Raw genomic sequence first — 21,780 nt, 5'->3', positions numbered from 1 at the left:
AAAAGAATACTTAAAAGAACATGTTTTTTTCTTTCGTTTTTAGCCACTTACATGAAGCTTCAGTAATGGAGTTATGGTGTCCTGAGAAAAACTGTCAGAGTCTTCCAGGGTTCTTGCCTGTGGTTTGAAATTTGAACTAAGCATTTTTTGCAGTGGCATTAATGCTCCTTCTTCATCATCATCATCATCATCAATTAGAATGGATTCCAAAATGTCATCTTCACTATCAGAGCTGCTTTGTGATTTTCTGTTCAGCTTGGACTTGTCTGTAAAGTTCCTTTTAACTTCTAGCTCTCCTGAGGTTTGTGAAGACTTGTGACCACTGTCCATACAAGATTCTTTGAAAAGCAATGAAGGTGGAATATTTTTACCAGCCTCTGGGGAGAGTCCAGGTTTCCCAGAGACATCCATTCTACAAGAATCAGGAGCATTTTCAGAAATCTTGTGGTTTGTACTTGAAAAACTGTTGCTGGGTTGAATACTGTATCCTTTATTCCGTTCATGTCTTTCTGGTCTTTTATCTTGCTCTTTCTTAACATCCAATACCTGAGATAAGCCAGCAACCTGGAGAGGGGATTTCATGCCTTTTGTTTGTGTTAAGTGGTGGGGAGAAGGCAACACAGTACTTTTTTCCTGAGAAAAAGGAAGGGATTTTTCCAAGAAAAAGCATGAGTTAGCCAGCTGCAATTGATTCTCTTTGGTATCCACAACAGAAATGTGGTTATTTTTAGCAGGACTGTGTGCAGAATATGAAGGTGACAAACCTACAGTAGAATAATTATTTTTCTCCTTTTCGTTGCTTGAGTGGAGGAATTCCTCTGAAAGAGTCAAATCATGCCTAGACAGGGCAGCAGGCTCCTTGAGCTGCAGAACATCATCATAAGGGGACTTTAAAAAGATATTTTTTACAAAGTCAGATCTCCTATTTTTGCATTTTGAAGATGATATATTAAAAGCAGGGTCATTCACTTCAGACTGATCTGAACTATCTACATCCATACTCATGGCAGTGTGTTTTCTTTTCCCAGGAGAGTCTCTTGGTTTGGTTAGCCCAAAGGACATCTTTAGGAAGTGTGAAGGAGCAGCTGGGCTCTTCGGGGCACCAGAGGCCATCTCAGATGATGTTCTAAATGCCTGTGGAGAAGATGCCTCATGTTCTAAAAGCTGTGTTAGCTTTGGCTGAGATGGGTCATCTATGAAGTGTTGGAGAAAACAAGAAAACAGTTACCATGTTTAAAAAAATAAAAATAGTAATAAGAATAATTTTTTTAAAAAATCAAACATGTAACAGCTTTCCCTTTAAAAAACTAACTTCTGTTTTTAATTCAAATAGGACTAGAGCAGCAAAGAGTCTGATGAGTTTCCACAGCTACAGACCCCCTTTTTTTTAAAGTTTATCTTCCTACTGACCTACTTCAAGCTTCTACTCAACGTGAGCTTTTTAGATTCAGTTCTACCTCACAAAGAACAAAATTATGTGGTTAAAAGGGACAAAAAGCAACAAGAATACCAGCTAAACAGTAGTGTTGCTTCAACATAAATGTTCTTTCTGGATTAAGCTGCAAGGCAAAACTTATTAAACACCACAGAAAATGTGGATTATCCAAAGCACAAGAGAAACTTTAAAAATAATCTGGGATGAAGGTTTTAAGGTGATCAAATATCACAAATTCTAATTAAGTTACAATCAAAGTGTTTCACACTAAAATCACAAACTACTTTTAAAACTCTTCAAACTTCCCATATATTAGAAATAACATTGACTATACAGCAGTAATTATTTTTTTAGTAAGAGAAAACTCTAAGGAAAATAAAGCCATTAAAAAGAGACATGCAATGATGAATCTGATTGTTTAATTAACTCTATATCAACTGCTCGTACCTGAGGCAATGTCCCTTGAACCATAATGTGTTATTTTTCTAATAGAACGTCCATTTCCCTAAAAATAAAGACAGAGTGGGGGAAGAAAAAAGTTAATTGCATACTTTTTAAAATCAGTACGTTGATATCTCAAGCCAAGTGTTGAATCCAGCACAGACTTAGTTCCAAACTGCTCCAAAAATCTGTTAATAGACCTCATTTTAAGACAGAATTCAAATCCAGCTACAAAGATCTCAAAGAACTCACCACACCCCAATTTTTTTTCTTTAGATTGAAAGTGACCTGTAATGAAATACTACATTCTTAACAGGACCATCTCTATCTAAATACTGTGTCTTAAATGCATTAATCTAAACTGCTATTAACTGCAACTTCTAAATAGAAATTTGCCAGTCTGCTCCCTAAGGTACATTGCAAGAAAACACAAGATTATAAGGCATTTAAGATAAATGCATCTTTTTCTACAAAATACAGTTTCAAGTTACAATTTCTATTGCATTTCCATGCTTGCATCTAGCCCAGAATATCTCCCCTGCTTTTAAAATAGGATTTTTCACTTATTGTGAAAAGCTTATCTGAGCATGACCTAAAACTTACAAAGGAATAGCAAAAGAACAACTTCTGTTACATCTGAAAAAGGCAGCAAGAATATGACCCTACAGCATAAAATTAAAAAAAAAATTAAATATTCATATGCACAACGCGTCAGTGATTTCCACTTTTAATAACTCTTTTAAATACACCTGATGCAAAACATCTGCTCCTTAGAATGGCTTTACAGGATGGGGCTTAGATTGTTTCAATTTTTGTTTCTTCCATTCCCTTTCTCTGCAGAGAGCTTCCAGTGACAACCTAAATGCAGAATCAGTAGGAGAGCAGGGCACTGGGGAAGCCTGGCTTGAGCACAGAGATGTGATGCTTGCAGTGCCATTATTTCTAGCCCAGGCTTTTCCAGTATCAGCTTCTGGTGGTGAAACCCATTTGTCTGAGTCTGAGCTGGAGCCTGTGAGATCCATACAGTCATTTTTCTCTTCCCAACTATTTCCATAAGACAGTGGTGCTCTCCTTACACCCAGACACTTCTCATTTCTTCCTTGTTCTGGCTTGGCAGTCTTTCCCTTTTTGGCCAAGGAACACTCTGAGACCCTGTGGTAACAAGGAGTTTCTGAATCACAGCTCTTGGGTATGATGAACCCAGGACCCTGCACACTCTGCCATTTCCTGAAATGCTTATACTGTTCTCTTCCTCAATTCCTTTCCAGAAGACACCTACCACAGGACTTGTTTGGTGTTTAGTCTGGCATCTTTTCCTTCTGACCTTCTCTGGAGAAGATACATTCCTTTCAAAACCTTCAGTGCGTAAAACTGACAGTCCCATTCCTTCATCTTTTACATTTCCTTTGTCTGGTGAGGATAGCACAGTTCTGTCTTTATGGCCATGGTCTATGAGAGAAAAGACCAATTATTCACAAAAACAATACTGGAAGAAAAAAAAACCAAAAAACAAACAAACCTTATTATACTGTATTACTTGATATTTTCTCTCTCACATGTAATCTAAAATTAATTTACTTAATAATCCAGTTTTGCTACCACCAATCACATGACCTATGATGCAGCTTCAGTTGTTATAAACAATCGAACTTAAGCATGAGACATAACTTGAAATAATAATTACATCATTATTTAAAGAAATTAATTTTAACAGGAAATTGACATTTTAAGTTACATTATTAGAAAGAAAATTTAATGTGCTCATTTTGACATAATTGGTAAGCTATACTCATTATGTTGCCGCTCCAATATGGAATAACATTGGACTATTATTCTGCACATCTACATAATTAAAATTCAAATAAATATCTTTCATTTAAAAAACCCAACATATTTACCTTGATTTAAAACTGGTTTGAAGAATTCTGTAATCATCTGGTTTCTGAAGAGAAAACATAACATTCTTTTTAAAAGAACAATACCTAAATGCCCATACAGTGAATGTTGGTATAATTAAAATACAGTAATTTATTTCTACACAGTTTCTTTAATGGCTGCAGCCCCTATTTCTGATAAATCAGAAAAAGTAGTATCATCCTCTTCACCTTCTAGCTTTCACCCTGCTTGATTAATGAAGTTAACCTGTCAGTTTTCTCACTCAAACTGTTTTCCTTATGATGCTAGTAAATCCTAACCACCCTTCCACCTTAAAATAAATTTTCCTGAATGGGAACGTCTTCACCTGCATCCAGTATTCTCAATGACTCCTAACCAGTACATTATGTGATGACATTTAACAACCTCTCCATGTCCACTATCACTTTGAGCTAACTCAAGTTAGCATCTCATCCAGCTTCCAACAAAAACAGCAGTCTACAACCACCTACAAGATAATTAATAGCTTTAAACCAGAGGTCTTTTCTCTGGCAAGTACAACTGGGACATGAGACCACCAAGGCATTTCTCCATTAAAGAATATTGCTTCTAGAAATGGGCAGATTGCCTGAGCAATGTGCAATTTGAACATTAAAATACATCAGAATCTATTGATTTTGTGTCTTCATCTTCTTCCACACAGTTTGCTAATGACTTCAAGGCTGTTCAAGACTTAGTGCCTGTTTTGGAAATGTCTCTTGAATTTTAAAGTATTGATGTGAGAACAATTGTTCATGTTGTTGCAAGAACAGCAGAAGCTGGTTCCACGTTTTATTATGTTCTGTACCTTCCAAGATGAAGTTATATTGTTACTGCCTGTGCAACAGTGATAACCAAGGCAAAACTTAGTTACTCTAGATTCTAAGCTAACATATTCAAGTATCCATACCCGACTGTGTTCCCACAGATTCAGTAACTATTTTTTAAGTTTAGGCCAGAAGAGCCCACTGCTCACTTGTACAAAATGAATTTGGATTTAATTTTGAATCTTTCTTTAAGCTTCTAACCATCACTTTTGCATTTTCTCACATGGCTTTTGCATTTTTAGCACCTACAGAAATACAAAAAGCTGTTTAGAATGCACTGATACTTCTTAAATCAGGATACTGGCAAGCAGTGATATTTGAAGATGGTACTGTAACTCCATGAAAAACCACCCGTAATCAGAACGTGTGAGTGCACAAAATTTTTGGCTTACCAAAGAAAGCAGAGAAACTACTTGTCAAAGACTGGCTGCCTCCAACCTGTCCCAGCTCAATTTGAATACACAGGCCAAAATATGTGTACTCTTTCCACATGCTATAGCAACAATATCAAAGAAATTTTTGACACCAGGCTCTAAACTCCATTAAACAGCTTTACTAGCATAAACCAAGCTGGTGCCTCAAAAAAAAAAAAAAAACAGTCCACAAACAGAAATCCCTGGGCAATTACACCCTTAAAATCTGAACTCCCCAGCAGTCCAGACCAATTGTGATTTTAGGGTCTGGGGTCTTGTCACTCTTTACTGGTTCACTGTTTTGCTACGCACTGGTGTTCTGTGGTCACATTTGCACCCTCTTGGGTTGTTTCAGGGTGAATTCCAGTTAGTTCTATGGTCCACGTGGTAATGTGGTCGTTACTGTTCATGTACCAAAATTTATGGGCTGTCCACTCCAGCTATTACTTTTTAAGTAATATTTAAGCCGTTAACATTGTCTAGTCTAACTGCTATTAATGTTCAGGTTGTTAGCTCCAGGTTTTGCTGTAATCCATCTTTGACTTACACAACAGAGCCATGTAGTTCATGTAAAGTTCAACTTGTGGCCTAACAACTCTTGCTACTTACATCACTCACCTACTTTCAAACAAGAAAAAAATTTCAGTACACAGGATCCCCACATTTCAGTTCAGCAGAAGAATCAGAGGCTAAAATTCAGGTTTATTCACTGTTATTGCTGCTGACCAATTTGTTTTTCTGCCCTAGACCTCCTCACACTCCACCCTGGCCTCACCTGCTCACAGCAAAGCCCTCTCCAACTTGCATTCCTCAGGACACACCCGATGCTTGCTCGGACTGCTCTCAAGCTGCAAAATATCCAGTGCCCACAGCTTTCCATACTGCATATCCTTCCAAACTCTGTTTTCCTATCTAAGTGACTGTACTTCTTTCTTCCCCATAAAGCCTCATCTGCACATGAAGCACTGCTGGCAGGCCACATGTCATCTTAATTACCACCCAGAATTCTCTCTGCACCTAAATCTTGAAGACAACCTGAGAGAGACTGAAATGTTAAAGCTCATTGAACCAAACAATATGGCTGAGGCTCAGGTTTGCACCAACTGAAGGGAAAAAGGAGGGGCTTGTGTATGTGGTGGTGAACCCTCTGATCTGCCTAAGGCAAGACATGGTGTACACCTGCCACCGGAGGATGACCACGACAAAACAAGCTGGGGGTTGAGCCAGAAAAGGGACAAGGCTGGTAAGGCACAGACCCTGAGGAGGTGGGATAAAGCTTTTTTATCATGCCAATGTCCTCCCTTACACAACTGGCTCAGCTGTAAAACAACACCCTCCCGCCCTGAGAGGGGTATTGGGACATTCACACTTAGGCCTTAAGGTGTTTATTCCTTCTGAAAAGGCATAATGTGGCAAAACATGACGTGAGAAACGGAGGTCTAAGACGGGGTCATAAACTATCACAGACCCCCGAATTGCCCCCAGACTCATTTCTGGGGCCTTGCAACAGACAGTGTAAACTCACCCTCTCCAAGAGAGGCACCTGGGCATTCCCAGCTGAACCTGAACACCTATTAACCCACTGAACTCTGTTTTGAAAGCTTCTCCCATCTCTGATGGACAAAGACTGCAAGCATCACTTTGACCAGCAGACATCTGAATTGCAACAATCAAGTCTCATCACTGGATCCATGATGGTGATGTCCTTCCCCTCCACAATCTACTCTTATCCCTTCTTTTTCTTTCTTGTCTTTATATAGTTTCTTAAGTGGTATTTCCGTATTTTCATACGATCATATTACTAGAGATAATAACCAAAATGGCTACAAAGCTCATTTCCAATTATTCTAAAATAAGCCCTATGTGTGTGTGTATATATATAAACACCAGGTATTCAGTGTTCTTTCACTCTAATCCACTCCAAGGGATCTATTAAAAAGAACCTCAGTTACTCTGGCCTTCAGGGGCAGCTTGTGACAAAACCAAAACCAAGGCCTTCTGCCATCTCTGTCCTTGTTTCCACAGCCACTGATTCCAAACAACTGCTTATGTCCTTCCCATATCATACTATCTTTTTACTGTCTTTTATTCTAAATCCAAGAGCTTTGTAACAAAATTTCTCTTTACTCCATAATTATACAAAGCCTTGTACAACATAACATAGAATGAAGGCATTTCCCTTCTCCCTCAAGTCTTATTTGAATGGAGAGATGGTGAGTGATTTATCTTAAGACTACTTGTTTGAAAGTGCTTATTCACCAATATTTTCTCCTTTGTATTTTTAATTCTGAGTTTTGGTAGTGCAAGGGGTGGGAACTGTCCAACCAAGATTCTGTTCACAAATTGTTCACGGGAGAACCTTCACCCTTTAGTAGGAGGTTACTGTGTTTCACTCTCTTGCTAACATGAAAATTACAGCTATTCAATGTATCTTTATCAACAACTATATGGCTAAATGGTTAACACTTTTCAGCTATATAAATTCAGCAGGACCTTTTATCCCCAAGAAAAATGATCACACCATTTTTTGTGAAATCTCAGCTCGATTGACAAACCAGGGAGACCACTAAAAATCCAAAAGAAAACACAAAACCCATGAATACATGATCTCGCCTGCCAAAAGCAAAAAGCTACACAGCCAGGAGATGAACCCAAGAGACCTCCCAGGCCTTTCAAAACTAAGGACACAGCCTTCATGGAAGAGGGAAGGAGGAAAATCTTTCAGTTGTCTAAAAAAACAACCCCCTCAGCATTTGGTAAAAGTAGTTAGTGTTTACAGCCATATCAGTGGTTATCTCCAGCTGGATAAAAACTATCCTTTTAAAAAGCTGTATTGGAAACACTAGCAATAGCTCCAAGATCGCAAACCCACATTACTAACATAGGCATAAACTACAAAAACCTACTACATCTTAGATGAAATAGAGAATCCTGAAAAGCACTGTAGAAAGAAAGAAAAAAAAAATGACAACAAAACCAACCAAAACAGAAAGTGACACAGAAGACCTCAGTCTTTTAGACAACTGCAACAAAACCAAAATTACGCAGTTTCGCTTCACTTTCTTGGGCAAAAAGTAAGATTGAAAAAGTGAACTTTTACCCTGTCCCCTTCATTTAAATGACAGTGCTATCAAAACAGAGGATCTGAACAAAATAAGGTGCTGCTAATGGCACACGAAAATTATGACTTTTCTCATTCTGCAAGAAACAATTCGGCAGCCTCTGTAAAACCTCAGCTCTTTGGCAGAACTTGGATTTCTAGTTAGCAGACGAGTTTGCGAAGTCTAAACACTGTCACTGAGAGCCACCGCTGTCACTGGGCAGTGTCCTCCAGCACCGTTAGCGGCGCAGGTCCAGCCGGAGCAGCTTTGGGAGCCGAACCGACACCTGAAGCGCTCGGTTAAAGCCGAACCGCTGAAGCCGCTCAGCCCTACAGGTGGGCTGGGCAACGCCAGGGCAGGAGCTGGGAGGGCACAGGTGGGAGGACTCCGCGATTTCGACGGATGAGCTGGAGATGTCAGCCAGAACTCAGCCGGACACTCCCTTCAGCCTCCTGGGCGCTGCCAGACCCCCTAGGCCAACGAACAGCGGCCAGTTCCGATGAGGAGGCGCCGGCAGGGCCTCTTCGCGGCTGGAACACCCGGGCAGGCTCCCGGTGATGCTGCCGGGGAGCTCCCGGTAACCCCCGCCGAGCCGAGCCCTGCCCTGCCCTGCCACCCGCCCTGGGCAGCGCGGCGCACACCGGCAGCCGGGCCGTCCCGCTAGGCGGGCTCGGTACCCGGCGACCACCGCGACCGTCCCTCTCCGCGCCCCCCGGTACCTGCGCTCCTGGGCCGCCTCTCTGCCCGCGGCCGCCGGCGTAACATGGCGCCGGGACATGGCGAAGGGCGGGCTCGGAGACGGCAGCCCCTCGCCGAGCGGTCGGGTCATAGCGCGGGCGGCCCGGCGGAGGCCGAGCGGCCGAGGGGAGCGGCGGGAGCGAACACCCCCGGCAGCATCCCCGGGGTCGCGGCCCGAACGCCCCACACGGCCCGAACGCCCGGCGCGGCCGCGGGTCACGCGCGGAAGCTAACGGGCTCTTTCTGTTTTTTTAATAGACTCGGCCTCTGATTGGCTGAGTGCTGCAGCAGCGGCGCTTCCCATTGGTTTCTTCCCGCTAGGGGCGGGACGAGAAGCCGGATCGCGGCTGTGATTGGCTGATGGGAGAGAAGGAGGCGGGAGCGCCGTTCCGCGTCCCAGGGAGGAAGGGTTGTTTGGCGCCTTGGTCTCGTGCCAGTCCCCGCCGCCCGCGCTGCCGCTCTCTGATTGGTGCTCTCGGGACAGGCCCCGCCCCCCGCCCCAGGCTCCGCCCCTGCCGCGCCCAGGCCGTCCCGGTCCCTCAGCGCGGCGCAGGCCGCGCCAGTCTGAGGGGGAGCGCAGTGAGGGCAGCTCCGGGGCTCATCCTCGGGCAAAGGCGTCCTGCGAGGAACGCCGCCACGGACCAACAGCCAGCTGCAGGCCGTGCGGCTTGCACTGCGTCTGGGAAGAGATTCAGGCTGCGCATCCATCTCCGGAGCCGCGAGACAATGCGGGGAGGCTAAAAAGTTGGGATGGGAGTAATTTTTTCAAAATCCCCTACAAAATCACCACTAAACCCTGTGCCTTCCCGTCCTCAGCCTGCTATGCAAGATTCCCTCTGTGCCTGGACGTCCCCCTGCAAACACATCCTCGGTGCTAATCCTGTGTCCTGCAACACTATCTGGCTAACATTTTGGACAAAAACTTGGACTAGGCAACCTGAAGAACCAGACCGGCCAGCTCAGAGAATGCCAGTACGGCTATCTGTAATATTCAGTGCTAATTCCCATAATTAGCCCGTAAAAGTTAGTGATTTCAAAATGTTCCCGCACCAATTGCTTTAGCAGATCAAAGCAGGCACTGCACAGATATGAGGTATTCCCTGCTTGCGGTCTGCAGGAATGTGAGATCACACAATCATAGGTTTGTTTAGGTTGGAAAAGCCATTTAAGATGCCCTGAAGGCTATCTGAGATGGTTTGTCCTGAAATCTGTTTAGTGGCGGTTTTTACTGGAGGTTTTGTTTAGCACTTTGCCTAAGATTGGAGATAACCAAGGCTACTGTTTTCCTGATGTTTTTCTTGGATTCAGAAACACCAGGAGACAATGGACTCAAATGAAAAGGAGTGACCCATCCCACGTCTCTTCCCACACCTTACCTTAGGCTGGCCTGCGGAAAGGCTGCAAAGCAGGAGCAACAGTAACATGGAAGAGGAAGCACAGGACAAAATAGGAAAGTGTTTTTTGAACACCTTAATATCTGAGTCTTCCCTGTGCTAGGCACTCCACCCCTTTCATCATGCACATCCCTCAGTCTCTATTTTTCAAAAGCTTCGAGCCATGTAATTTCTGATCTCATAAAGCCAGCCTCAAAAGTGTAAAACTCGGGCTGCTATCACAACATACACCTTGCTTCTTCCTTGCTTGAGCCCATCCTACACACATCCTGCCTTGAGCAGCAAGCTCTCTGCCCCAGGGACTACCTATATCTATTATGTTTACAAAGAACCTTCCTGGTGTGGATCCCACTGTTTGACAACATACTTCTAGACCCACTATGCAGAACAGTACAATAAATCCATGTTTATGCTGGGTATAACTTCCTTGAGCAACAAATGAAGAACAGTTTGACTTGCTGTCATATAGATTTGCTTGAAAAGACAGTAGTGTATATTTGAAACACCATTAATAAAATGTTAAAGTTTCATGCTCAGTGTTAGCCAGGAATTCCAGAAATATTTTTATAATACATTGAAGGAGCAGAGGAAATTGAAGTCCTGTAAACATTTGCTTTATCTTTCAATTTAATACTTTACCCATGGAAAATCACAATAGATGTAGAGATATTTCTACAGTTAAGTGACCTGGAGTCGTAAAGAATTTCTAAAAGACGAACGAGTTGGATGCAGAGCAGCTTCAACAGAATGTCCAGTTCCAGCATTGATGATAGCAAGTGAAGCTGTTAATCATAGGAAGTAAAGATGGACTTCTGAAGTGGCAGAGAACTGTGAAACTTTCCTACAACTCCAAGTACAAGAACAGAAACAAATGCAAGCAGTGAAGCTGCAAAAGGAAATGTTTTCTAAGAAACCACAGAGACCACAGAGACAGACAGGTGACAGCAAAGTCCAGAATCATCATAAGTCTTACCCCCTTGGAGATTTATTGTTGTAATATACTTTTTCCCTGATACAGGACCAAGTTTGTGTGGAAACAGATCAACCAATGTTTATTAGCATACCTTTTATTAAGTTGTTGAAGTTGACTTATTAACAGCAGATCATTATCCAGACAGTAAATTCAGTTATTCTTTCATGATTCACACACATGCCATCACTCATCATTACCCAGTAGGGAAGTGGAAAATGACCACAGTGGTTTTCTCAGATACACGCTGATGCACCACTGGCTTCAGGGTCAGTGCTCAGAAGGAGACAGGAAATGTTTAAAGATTTTCATTGTTTTTCCTGGGAGAACATGGATACTGAAGAAAGTTGTGGAACTGGTGGAAGGGATAAAGCCCAGTTTCATGTGGAATGGTTTCGATAGAGACAGACATCATTCTTTGCACTGCAAATGTAAAGGGGACTGCTAAGTGCTATGCAGGTTGGGGGTTTTTAAGTAGAAAAACACTTATTCATGATAGCAGAATAAGAATGTTTTCTTTAGACTCAGGCTGGCTTCCTCTGACTGAATCATATACCTGAGCACATACCCAGAAGCATAGCAGCGCCTCTCATGAACATGTCTGAGCCAAGCCTGTGTAAACTCATCAGGTTGATGCACTTTTCCAGGCACTTCCACACTCAGCTTCCTGGCTTCCTCAGTGGCTCTTTGTTCCCTTCATCACCAATTTGCTCTGTGGTTTCAGCACAGTCACAAATGACAGTAGAGTTCAGATACAGACATTTCCTGGCATTCCTGGTTTCCTTTTTTTCCATCTTGCTGGAAAATCTCTCCCCTTCTCACTAATTCCCATATGTTATCAGATCCTGCTGTGCATTTCAGGAGCCAATTTCCACCTCCTTTACCAAGCAGACACTGATACCTTGACATGCAGCTCATGGGGTAGAAGACTAAACTGTCCTTTAGGTGAACATCTGGAAGAATATTTATGGCACCAGTTTCGATTGCAATAACAGTTTAATCAGTGAGGAGTTTAATCTCAAGGTTGGGAAGTACTTGTGCTTTTCAGAGCCTGCTTCATCCAGGGAATTGGCATCTCTAACGTGGAACTCAGCTAGCACACTTTTTTGACTGGACAGAAAGCTGACAGCACTGCACTGATGTGTCAAGGGGACACAACGTGTAGGAAATATCTGTCATGGCTTTCTGTACATAATAATTCTACTACATTAATATACATTTACTAATCAATACACAGTTCGCTCACTTTAACATGCACTAATGATTCTCCTGGCATGCATACCAATTCCCACAATCATTTTCATGGAAAAATTCAAATCAGTCCAGGCCAGTTAAATTCCATCTATTCTATTCCCTACCTTTTATTTATTCAAGCATTTCCAAGTTGTGAGTTCCACTGCTCTTAATACTTAAAGTTTCATAGGCCAGAGCCATGTAACCACACACAAAAAATTCCTTTGTCATAACTACAAGGAAACGACTGTTTTATAATTTAAGCAAATTAAAAATGGAAATGGCCTTCACCTGTGGCTTCTTCAGCACATATCTATGATGCTGACATTCACCAACACTAATTCCTGCCCTTGGTGCTCCCTTTCTATAGAGGCTGTCTCTGGGTAAACTTCCTGTTAATCACTGATTGTTTCTGCAAAGATTAATCATTCTTAATACAAAGGTCAAACACAAAAAGAAAAGATGAGGGGCAATCCACTGCTAGCAGGCAATGGAAAGGGTTTTCCTTCAGCATCTTATCACTGTTTCTCTGGCTTTTTTCTCCACAACATGAACAAGCTGTGCATGACAAACAACAGAAATTATGTTTCAGCATAACAACAAAAATTTTAGTTGGTAGGTTCAGCTAGCTAATCAAGTTGCCAGACCTCTCTCATCTTCTTCCACTTACGTTATACTGTTGACCAAGTTCTTTCAAAGATATCTCTTTTGCAAAGATTGAGAGAATCCCTGAATCAGCCTCAAATATTATAATTCTTTTACCATCAGAGATCTGATGAAGCTGGGGACTGCTCAGCCTTCAGAATAATTAACTGGGAAATGTCTGCTGGGACAGGAGAATAAGAATCACAGCCTCTGTCAGAGGTAAGCAGAGACAGGACATGTGATGTCTAGCCAAAATGAGCAAACGCTGTTATATTTCAAAAGCAAGACACACAGTCAGTCAGTAAAACTCCTTACACTGACTTCCCACTATTTTTAATCTAAGTTCCATGTCTGTGAGTGAACAAATGGAAGGCTATATATCAAAAGTGGCACACACTAGCAAATCTTCTTTAAAGGTCTTTTTGTTTAGTAACCAGATAAGTCTGCAGGACCAGCCAATTCACCTAGAAGCCAGGGAACCACATGGCTGTCACTTCGGGGAGGAAAAGACATCATCACAGCTTGGTGAGAGGGGAAGAGGCTTTGTAAAAGCAGAAGAGAGTTAGGTGTTATTAGCAAAACTTGTTGCCACCTTGCCCAAGACTTATGGAGGAAGAAGCAAAATGCTTAGGGGGACAAATTCACGGCAATAACTCTGAATTCTTAAGGAAGTAAATGGCATCCTAAAGATTGGTTCAAACCAGCTCAAAAACTAGATCTAGCACCGCCAAGAGGAGCCCAAAACATGGAACGAGGATTTGAAAGCCAACGTCACATCCTTAGTGTTACGCAAGTGGTCCTCATGAGTTTTGACAAGTGTCTTGGAATCCACAGGCACGTGGTGTAAAAACGTGAGTGAAACATGTGACAATGAGTGAGGAAAATAAGTTCTCTTTAAACTAAACTTCCCTTTTCATTAAGGTTCACATTAAATCTTGTAATATTAATTTTTTCTACAGGCATAGGGCAGCAAGTGCAGCACAAATCTCATCTTCCCAGAGTCTTGTGTGCTTAGTACACCCTCCCAGTCTAGCACTGCAGGCAGCTCCCCCATCCTGGCTCTTATCAGATAGCTGAGATGAGTCACAGGCTCTTCCTCGGATCTAAAGCCAAACCACTGCTAGAAATGCACAAAACTGGGCAGCATACAGGGTTAGCGAGAACCATTTCTACTTAAAAAAATCAGGTATTGCTACAGCACACCACTCATTGCTCTCCTCTGAATTCTCTTGAGAAATTCACAGCTTTCCCGAAGAACAAAGCGCAAACCCATTCACTACACTCCCACAGGAGCCCCACTACAGCAGAAATATCTATCCTCATACCTGCAGGATAAGCTCCTGCTCACACAGGGAGAGGAGGTCCCCCCCTCACAAACAGCTCTGATTTGATGTAACCTGCAGATCATTTCTGGCAGAGCTTTTGCTGAACAGTCGCTCTCTGTCTGACAGTCTTGCAGTGCGCTGTTAACTCACTGCAATCCTTTTTGCCATTCATCAATGAATTCCTGAGACTATTCCTCAAGATAACTTTTAACCCTGACTCAGTGCTCACCATCCCTCCCAAATTCACAACAGTTTAACAAACATAATCCACAAACATAGTTTTAGGCCACTGTGTGGACTCTGAAACCTTTGAACGCCCTTGGACACTGGACGGGCTCCTGGAAAAAATTAGGCAATCAATCCTGCTCTTCTGGCAACACACCCTCAGTAACTCACCTAAGTACAAGTGAGCACAGGAGAGGTACAGATGGCCAGGAATTGGTGCAATTTAGGTGCACCAGCTGCTGCAAAAAACTCTCATGTCAATTTTGCAGGCTACAAGTCAAGACAGACAGGTACCTAAATTTACAAGGCACACACACAAATAGGCAAATATACCTTGCCAAATTCTGTTCCACTGGGCTACACTGTTAGGGATTTCTGAGCTTGTAGCTTGAAAGTGGTTTCAGGTGTACTTATGCACCTGAAGTTGCACTTCATAGTGATGATGTGTAAATACACTCTAATGACCAAGTCACAGGGTAACCAGGCAGCAAAATGCAGCATAGTATTAAATAAATAAATCTGTTTCTTGCAAATGTTGGATTTACAGGGCATAGTGACAACTAAGTTAAATTGATAAATCAAATAGTAGAAGAGCAGAAGCACACCTAAATCTCAGGTGACACCTATCAGAGGCAAAATTTAGAAGAAATATGGAGGCAACACTCTTTATGCCAATATTTCTCCCACTACTGAATATTATCACTTTATGTATACATTCAGTAACCCCAGCTAGGCTAAAAAGGAGAGATGGATCCCCCTATGCTCTACTTCATGTTTTCATCACTCTGAGCATTGCTAAAACAGGCTCTCTTCACTACAGCTTCCTGCTTCCAACCAAACCTTCCAGAGTGACACTGCAGAGCCACCCTAGGACACCCTTAGGCATTTTTCTCAGTGTCTTACTTGTCTCTTAATGATGAACTGTTGACTCTGGCATCTACATAAACAGCCTGTGCTGATCCAGAGGTCAAACCCTGAGCTAAGACAAACTGGCACAGTTTTAAAATAAGCCTTGGGAAATGTGAGTGACCTTCCAAAACACCCATTGGCATTTTAATCCTTACAAACTTCATTTGTAGGTACAAGGTCAGTATATGCAACAGGTTAGCTAAGTCTGATTATCTGAATATTATCTCTGATAAAGAAATGGTTTGGAGCTCAGCTATGCCTTTAATTTGATATTGTGTGACAGCCACAGTTTATAATTAAATTGTAATTATTAACATTTATTTATCTTATTTATAAGGAAAAAAAAGCTCTTTAAAATCTGTTTTCATGTAAAAGCCTTGAAAACAATTGTGGATTTTTTCAAATGCACAAAACATGATGCAGCATGAACTCACCTAGAAAGCATTTCTTCTGTTGAAACTATGAGATGGTAGAGTTGAGTCACACAAAGCATGAATCATTTACAGCTTCATTAAATGGGCCACAAAAATGCAAGAAGGGATTATAACTTAGCAGGTATTCCTACACTTCCCTCAACTGGGCCAAAGGAATTTCCTTTAATTCCTACTTAGGGAAGAGTGTAACTTGTAACAACAAGACTATAATCGCTCCAATCAATTAGTTTCATCTATGTTCCTTATCGGTCACAGCTGTGCAAGACAGCTCACTGCTCTCTGCCCTCTGCTAAAGGTCACCACTTCCTCAGCTCTCCTTCCTGCTACTGTAAGCACACCTTCTCCCGTTTCCATCAAAGTAGTTTCTCCTGGTTTATTAAAGAGACTTGTTGTTAATCCAGATTGTTTTGACTGAAATGAGCATGTGTGTGTAGAAACAAACCCTTTCTGCATTTTTCCACCAATAGCTCCAGCTCATATATGCTTTCATTTAACTGAGCTTCTGTAAGTTAACTCACCTTTGCCTTAGCTGGGTTGAACCTGAAAGAAACACTTATCTGAAATTGTGTGTCCCTATCAGCCAAACCCTTCAAGAGGATCAGGATGTACATTTGCAGTACATGCTTGCTCTTCCTATATTTCTGCCTTCAGAGTGAGCAGCTGTAGCTTTCCAAAGGCAATGAAGCAAAACCATCTTCTTGACAGGTGAGGAATGCATTTCTCACTTAAATAACTAAAAAAAACTTGATTGCTTCATAATTATCTGTAACTGCTCTGTTATTATTTCATATGCAGCACTGCACACAAGGCTGGTTGCGTTTGGCACTGGCCAAACACAGTGGCCTTTTGCTTTTCATTTAAGTTGAGGACTGGAAAAGCATCCCTGAGCAAAAGTTTTTTGGTTGCAGTTTGGTCCCTGAAAATGGGCTCTGCTGCAAAAACGTCCCATTTGGAACACTTCCAGCTTTCTCTTCACCATGCTGGGCTTAGCACTGTACCACTAGAGACACCTTTACAGCCCTGTGGTGAGCAAACTGAAAACTCAAAATAACTCCAAGGCAACAAAAGGTTTCTATATTTCAACGGAGCCAGTTGCCTGCCCTGCTGCAGTACAGGGTGTGAGGGGGAGGACACAAGCCAGGTAAGAGGGAAGGATGGGATTTGCTTTTACCCCAGCAGCAATACTACTAAAACCCAGCCTTCTGCAAAACCAAGACAAATTGAAGAGATTTAATTACCATATCCCACATTCCAAAATGAAAGCAGGTACTGTTCTAGACGGCATTTTGATTTATTCCTGATATCTATAACAGGAACTAATGTTTAGCATCAGAAACCAGACAGACTGAAATGAAAAATGAGAAACAGGAAAAGAGTGGCAGTAGCTAACTAGTAGAACAAATTATCAGGGGAAATGTTGGTTTTCTCATTTCCCGATGCCCTCAGATCTGTCTTTTTTGGGAAATATATGTACTTTAGTTCAGCATAAATCAGTGGGCTGATGTCAAGAGAAACATGAAGAAATTGCAAGGCCTGTGAAAGATGGGAGGTCACTCAATGGGGTCTAATGGTCTCTGCCTGTTCTGCAGAGCTGAACTCCAGGACAGGAAATAGAGGATTTCTTTTGCATCCTCATGCACACACATCCTGCACCCGCAGAGTTCCTGCAGGCAGCTGCTATTTGGCCCCACATGGGGTGTTCCACTGCTGACCACTGCACCCACACAGCAGTCTGCTGTTTGTTCAGAGCCACATGCCAGCTCGTGTCACATACAATTCCCAGCCCTTCTGTTTTTCTCATTCCAGGGCATGAAACAAATTCAGGTTCTTCTCCTTTCTGCTCCACTCAAGCAAGCATCCTACACAAAACAGGTCCTGGGTGTCCTAAAAGTATTATCCCCCTTTACTATCCCATTATCCCTTTTAGAGTAATTAATGCATGTTTTATGTAGTTTCTTCTATACTTTGACAAATTAGACAAGGAGCCCACAAGTCCCTGTCACTTTTTGGGTCCCCGCTTAGATCACCACACAATCCTAAGAATGTTTAATTCAGCAGAAAAATACTATCTTTGCCTCTTGTTTCCCACTAGAATCAGTAAGGTGCTTTTACAATGCATATCCTGACTAGTAATTCCCACACCCCTCCAGCTATTCTCTGATCACTCAGCTGCTGGGACAAGGTAACCAACAGGCAGCACATACTGGCAACCTGGGAAAGGTCTGAACAGCCTTTTGACAAACCCGCTTTTTCTGAATTCCAGCATGCCTAACATCCATATTCCTTTACAGCCCGTGTAGCAATCTTTCCTGTTCTGGTTAAGCTCCATTATACTTGGATGTTATCAGTCTCTTTGGGATCACAGTATCCTTCAAGATGTCTAAGCCAAATACTCTCATCACAAAAATTGTTAGAACTTCATCCACTTCAATTATTGCATACAAATGCAGGCAATAAATCTAAGTTTTTATGTAGAAAAATCAAATGCCCTCTGTACAAAAGAACAATTGTGTCTCATACCACTCCCACTACCATTATATCAGCTAGCCCATCTCCCAGGAAGTTCAGCATTGGGAAGAGGCATGTGCTTGTGGAATCTCTGCAAACTTTCTGCCCACCAACACCAGTGTTGCCAAGTAAATACGGTCACCATGTCATAGGAAAACAGAGGTCAAGTACTTCCATAAAGCCACATCACAATTCATCTACCAAGCAGTAAAAAAATACCAGTCCTAAATATCTCCCACCTGACACAGCTATGCTCTCCCTGGACTCTCCCACCATGAGCAACTGGAGCAGGTTGATTTTTACCTCATCTCCCAAGCAAGTGCTGGCTTTTTCCTTCCTTATCTTTCTGCTTTATCAGTGCCCTGAGCAGACATTCCCTCATCCCCATGCATTCCTGCAGTTCTTTCTTCACACTCCATTTATATCAGACTTCTGAGGACAAAACCATCGATTTTTTCCTTTCCCCCCCACCCTGGTGGTTATTACAAGGTAGGATGAGGCAGGACTCAGCCTGATGAGCTCATATGGAGACCATCTCTGACAGATGCCTTCCTCCCACACCACTGACACCTTTGAGCACAGGGGTTTTACTTTATCCACCTCCATCCGTGTACAAACACCAGCAGAGTGCATCAGTTCATGCTGTCCCTTCTGTTTACTTGGGGATAGCCCATGTCTTTCATGGGGGACCTGAAGATTTACATGTTATTTATCAAACACATGAATTATACATGTTCCCTTTCCAGATTAACTATAGGTGGCCCATCCACTTTAGTCTAAATCTGTGGTTTATGCCTCAAATTCTTGTTACAGGTGACACATCATGCTTCTGAGCCCCTTAGAATCCCAACAAACTACCAAATGGACACTGGATTGTGGTGGCAAATACATCCACAGCATGGCATTTAACCGAACAGTGGGGCAGGACATCTCTATCTAACCCACAATTGATAATTTATTTCAAGTTTTAAACAGAAGATGTTACAATAAAAATATTAAAGAGAAGCAAGATGTTACAGTGCTAAGCAACTTAGTAGCAAATGCATGTGATCACTCAAAGGTCCTGTGAAGAACAGGCAGCTTTTCAGGTGGTAACCAATCTGCAACAACTCTTCAACAGTGGGATTTCAATCTCCCTTCTCCATGGGAATTCAATATCAGCAACAGGTTTCCCATTCCAGGTCCCTCCTCTTCTTTTTCACTGGGCTCTTATATAATACTTTTTTTTTGCCGCTTACCTGTTTCATGGGTTTTGGGGTTTTTTGTGGAATATACTCCCCAATCAACTTGTTTAGGTTTTTTCTCTCCTCACACTGCTTGTTCAAATTTTCCCCCTTGGTCCAGCATTGCCAACATGCCCCTTGGGCAGATCTTTATTTGAGGTGGAAGGCAGCAATCCGCTCAATATTCCTGACAAGTGGATGGGTCAGCTTTTTGTGTTGTTTCAGGCCAATTTTAATTTTTAATCCTTTTTCCGCATACCTCATAAATCCAGCCCTCAGCAGGAGTCCTTTCTGTGATCCCTTTGTGCCATGGGACACGTCAGGCAATACTGTCAATGTTTTACCTTTGTCTTTCCACTTTTGGCACACACACAAAAACTTCCTGTGCTGACTCTTGAGATGTTCAGGCAGTCCCAGGATCCACCCTGTCTGGTTCCCACAACATGGACATGATGGATTTTTGTCCAGGACCTTCACCACCAGGGTGTCCTCCAGTGGAAAGTCAGTGGCGTCACACAGGGTAGGTGACACTAGCAGTGAAGGAATGAGCACCACGGCCCCCAGAGGCAAGAGCCTCTCATCATCACCACTTCCTCTCTCTTTTCCAGACTGACACTGGTGTCTGGAAACTTTGGAGTTAGGTATGTTGTACACCTCTGGATACCTGGCCAAGCCTTCCCACCAGAGGGAAGGATGGTAACCATCTCTGTCTACCATGCGGGGTGGAGGGGGCCACAGCTGGCCCCAAAGCAGCAGGGACTTCCTGCAGGGCCACAGAACAGCCGGAAACAGGTAAGAAAAATAAAGCTGTGGACATAAGTGGTCACAAGAACACTGCTCCAAAATTACTTTAGATCACTCAGTGTAAGTGTGCCTTCATTTTACACCTTTCCAGTGCTGCCAGGCTCCCTGGAAACCCATGTTAGGAGAGAACCCTGTGGATCACCCAGACTGGAGGTAGGATCAGTCATGCCTGCACCATCCCCAGCCACTCCTTACCTATGCCAAACAACCCAATGAGCCCTCTGCTTCTGCAAAGGACACAGCTTTCCTGGTAATAAGGGCTGTGGTGGAGAAACTTCCAAGGACTATGAGAACTGGACAAGTTCGGCACACCCCAGCATCAAGCCCATGCACTACTTACTTCTGTTCACCTTGCAAGTTTGCCCTGACAGCAGCAGAGCTTGGGGAAAGCACAACTGAAATGAAGAAAAATCACTACCTTGGCCATATAGTGGCAAACTGCTGTCTTTTAAAGTTATTGTCATCTCTCTCGGGTCACTGAGTCTGGCAGAAGTTAATCAGCATTTCCAGACCAGACTGTGCAGCGTGAGACACCTCTGGCAGCAAGGATGGGAGTGTGCAGCCCTCTAGTGCTCACTGCCAGCCACAGAACTGCCACAGTGGCCATGTCCCTGCAGAGCTGCACAGCTTTCCACCTCTGCCGTGAGTGAGGACCTGTCATTACTGAATCCACTCCTGACGGCCAGCAGGTCACCGGCTTTGTGCCCTGAGGCCCAGGGCATCTTTCTTAAAAAAAAAAAAAAATCCAACTTTATGGCCTTCAGCTGCCTTCAAGTACAGGGTTGTGGTGTTAAACACATGATCTCCATGATGGTATGGCAAAGACACTTTATTGCAAAAATCCAGGGTTCTTAAACTTAGTTAGTTTGTTATGAGTTTACATACTTGTGAGGCACAACAAATATGCTGAACAAACCACCACAGACCAGGATAGGAACAGACATCAGATGTAACCAACCACAAGCCCCACGGTGTGAGCACTTATTGGTTCTGATAATTGTTTTACAATTATGTAACTTGTTTTTCATTTCTAGTTTAGCTGAATCATTCTCAGAATGCTTTTCTAGTTAGCCAAAGTAACTGAAGTGAGCAAGGATTTTACAAGGGCAGCAAGGCCCTCATGTTGCAAGGCCTTTCTGCTCTGCAACACAGGGTCAGCCCAGGAGTACTCTTCTCCTGTACATTCTGCTGTTACAACTCCTTCCAGCCACAAATCTTCCCTCAACATGCACAGCTGGCAC

General features: G+C 42.7%; 1 protein-coding gene and 1 long non-coding RNA gene across 3 annotated transcripts in view; one reads left to right on the top strand and one right to left on the bottom strand.

The window, feature by feature from the left end:
* Positions 1-9,120, bottom strand: part of SLF2 (SMC5/6 complex localization factor 2) — a 29,687-nt gene extending 20,567 nt beyond the window's left edge. The window contains exons 1-5 of one of the 2 annotated variants that reach the window (XM_085064966.1): positions 8,851-9,120; positions 3,775-3,818; positions 3,156-3,325; positions 1,883-1,940; positions 52-1,193 (exon numbers count right to left, since the gene is read on the bottom strand). In XM_085064966.1, coding sequence (XP_084921092.1) covers positions 52-1,193; positions 1,883-1,940; positions 3,156-3,325; positions 3,775-3,818; positions 8,851-8,960 — 1,524 coding nt within the window. In that variant the 5' untranslated portion in view covers positions 8,961-9,120. Of the gene's footprint in view, positions 1-51; positions 1,194-1,882; positions 1,941-3,155; positions 3,326-3,774; positions 3,819-5,805; positions 5,940-8,850 lie in introns of those variants that run through there. The other variant, XM_085064967.1, reaches the window with a different exon arrangement.
* Positions 9,121-19,804: 10,684 nt separating this feature from the next.
* Positions 19,805-21,379, top strand: LOC146435214 (uncharacterized). The gene is made up of 3 exons (XR_014853072.1): positions 19,805-20,236; positions 20,344-20,527; positions 20,631-21,379. It is a non-coding gene; the product is annotated as an uncharacterized LOC146435214 (long non-coding RNA).
* The last annotated feature ends 401 nt before the right edge of the window (positions 21,380-21,780 follow it).

This window comes from Lichenostomus cassidix, chromosome 6, assembly GCF_008360975.1.
Source record: "Lichenostomus cassidix isolate B80296 chromosome 6, HeHo_3.0, whole genome shotgun sequence".
Lineage (NCBI taxonomy): Eukaryota > Metazoa > Chordata > Aves > Passeriformes > Meliphagidae > Lichenostomus > Lichenostomus cassidix.
This window is presented reverse-complemented; position numbering and strand designations above follow the sequence as displayed.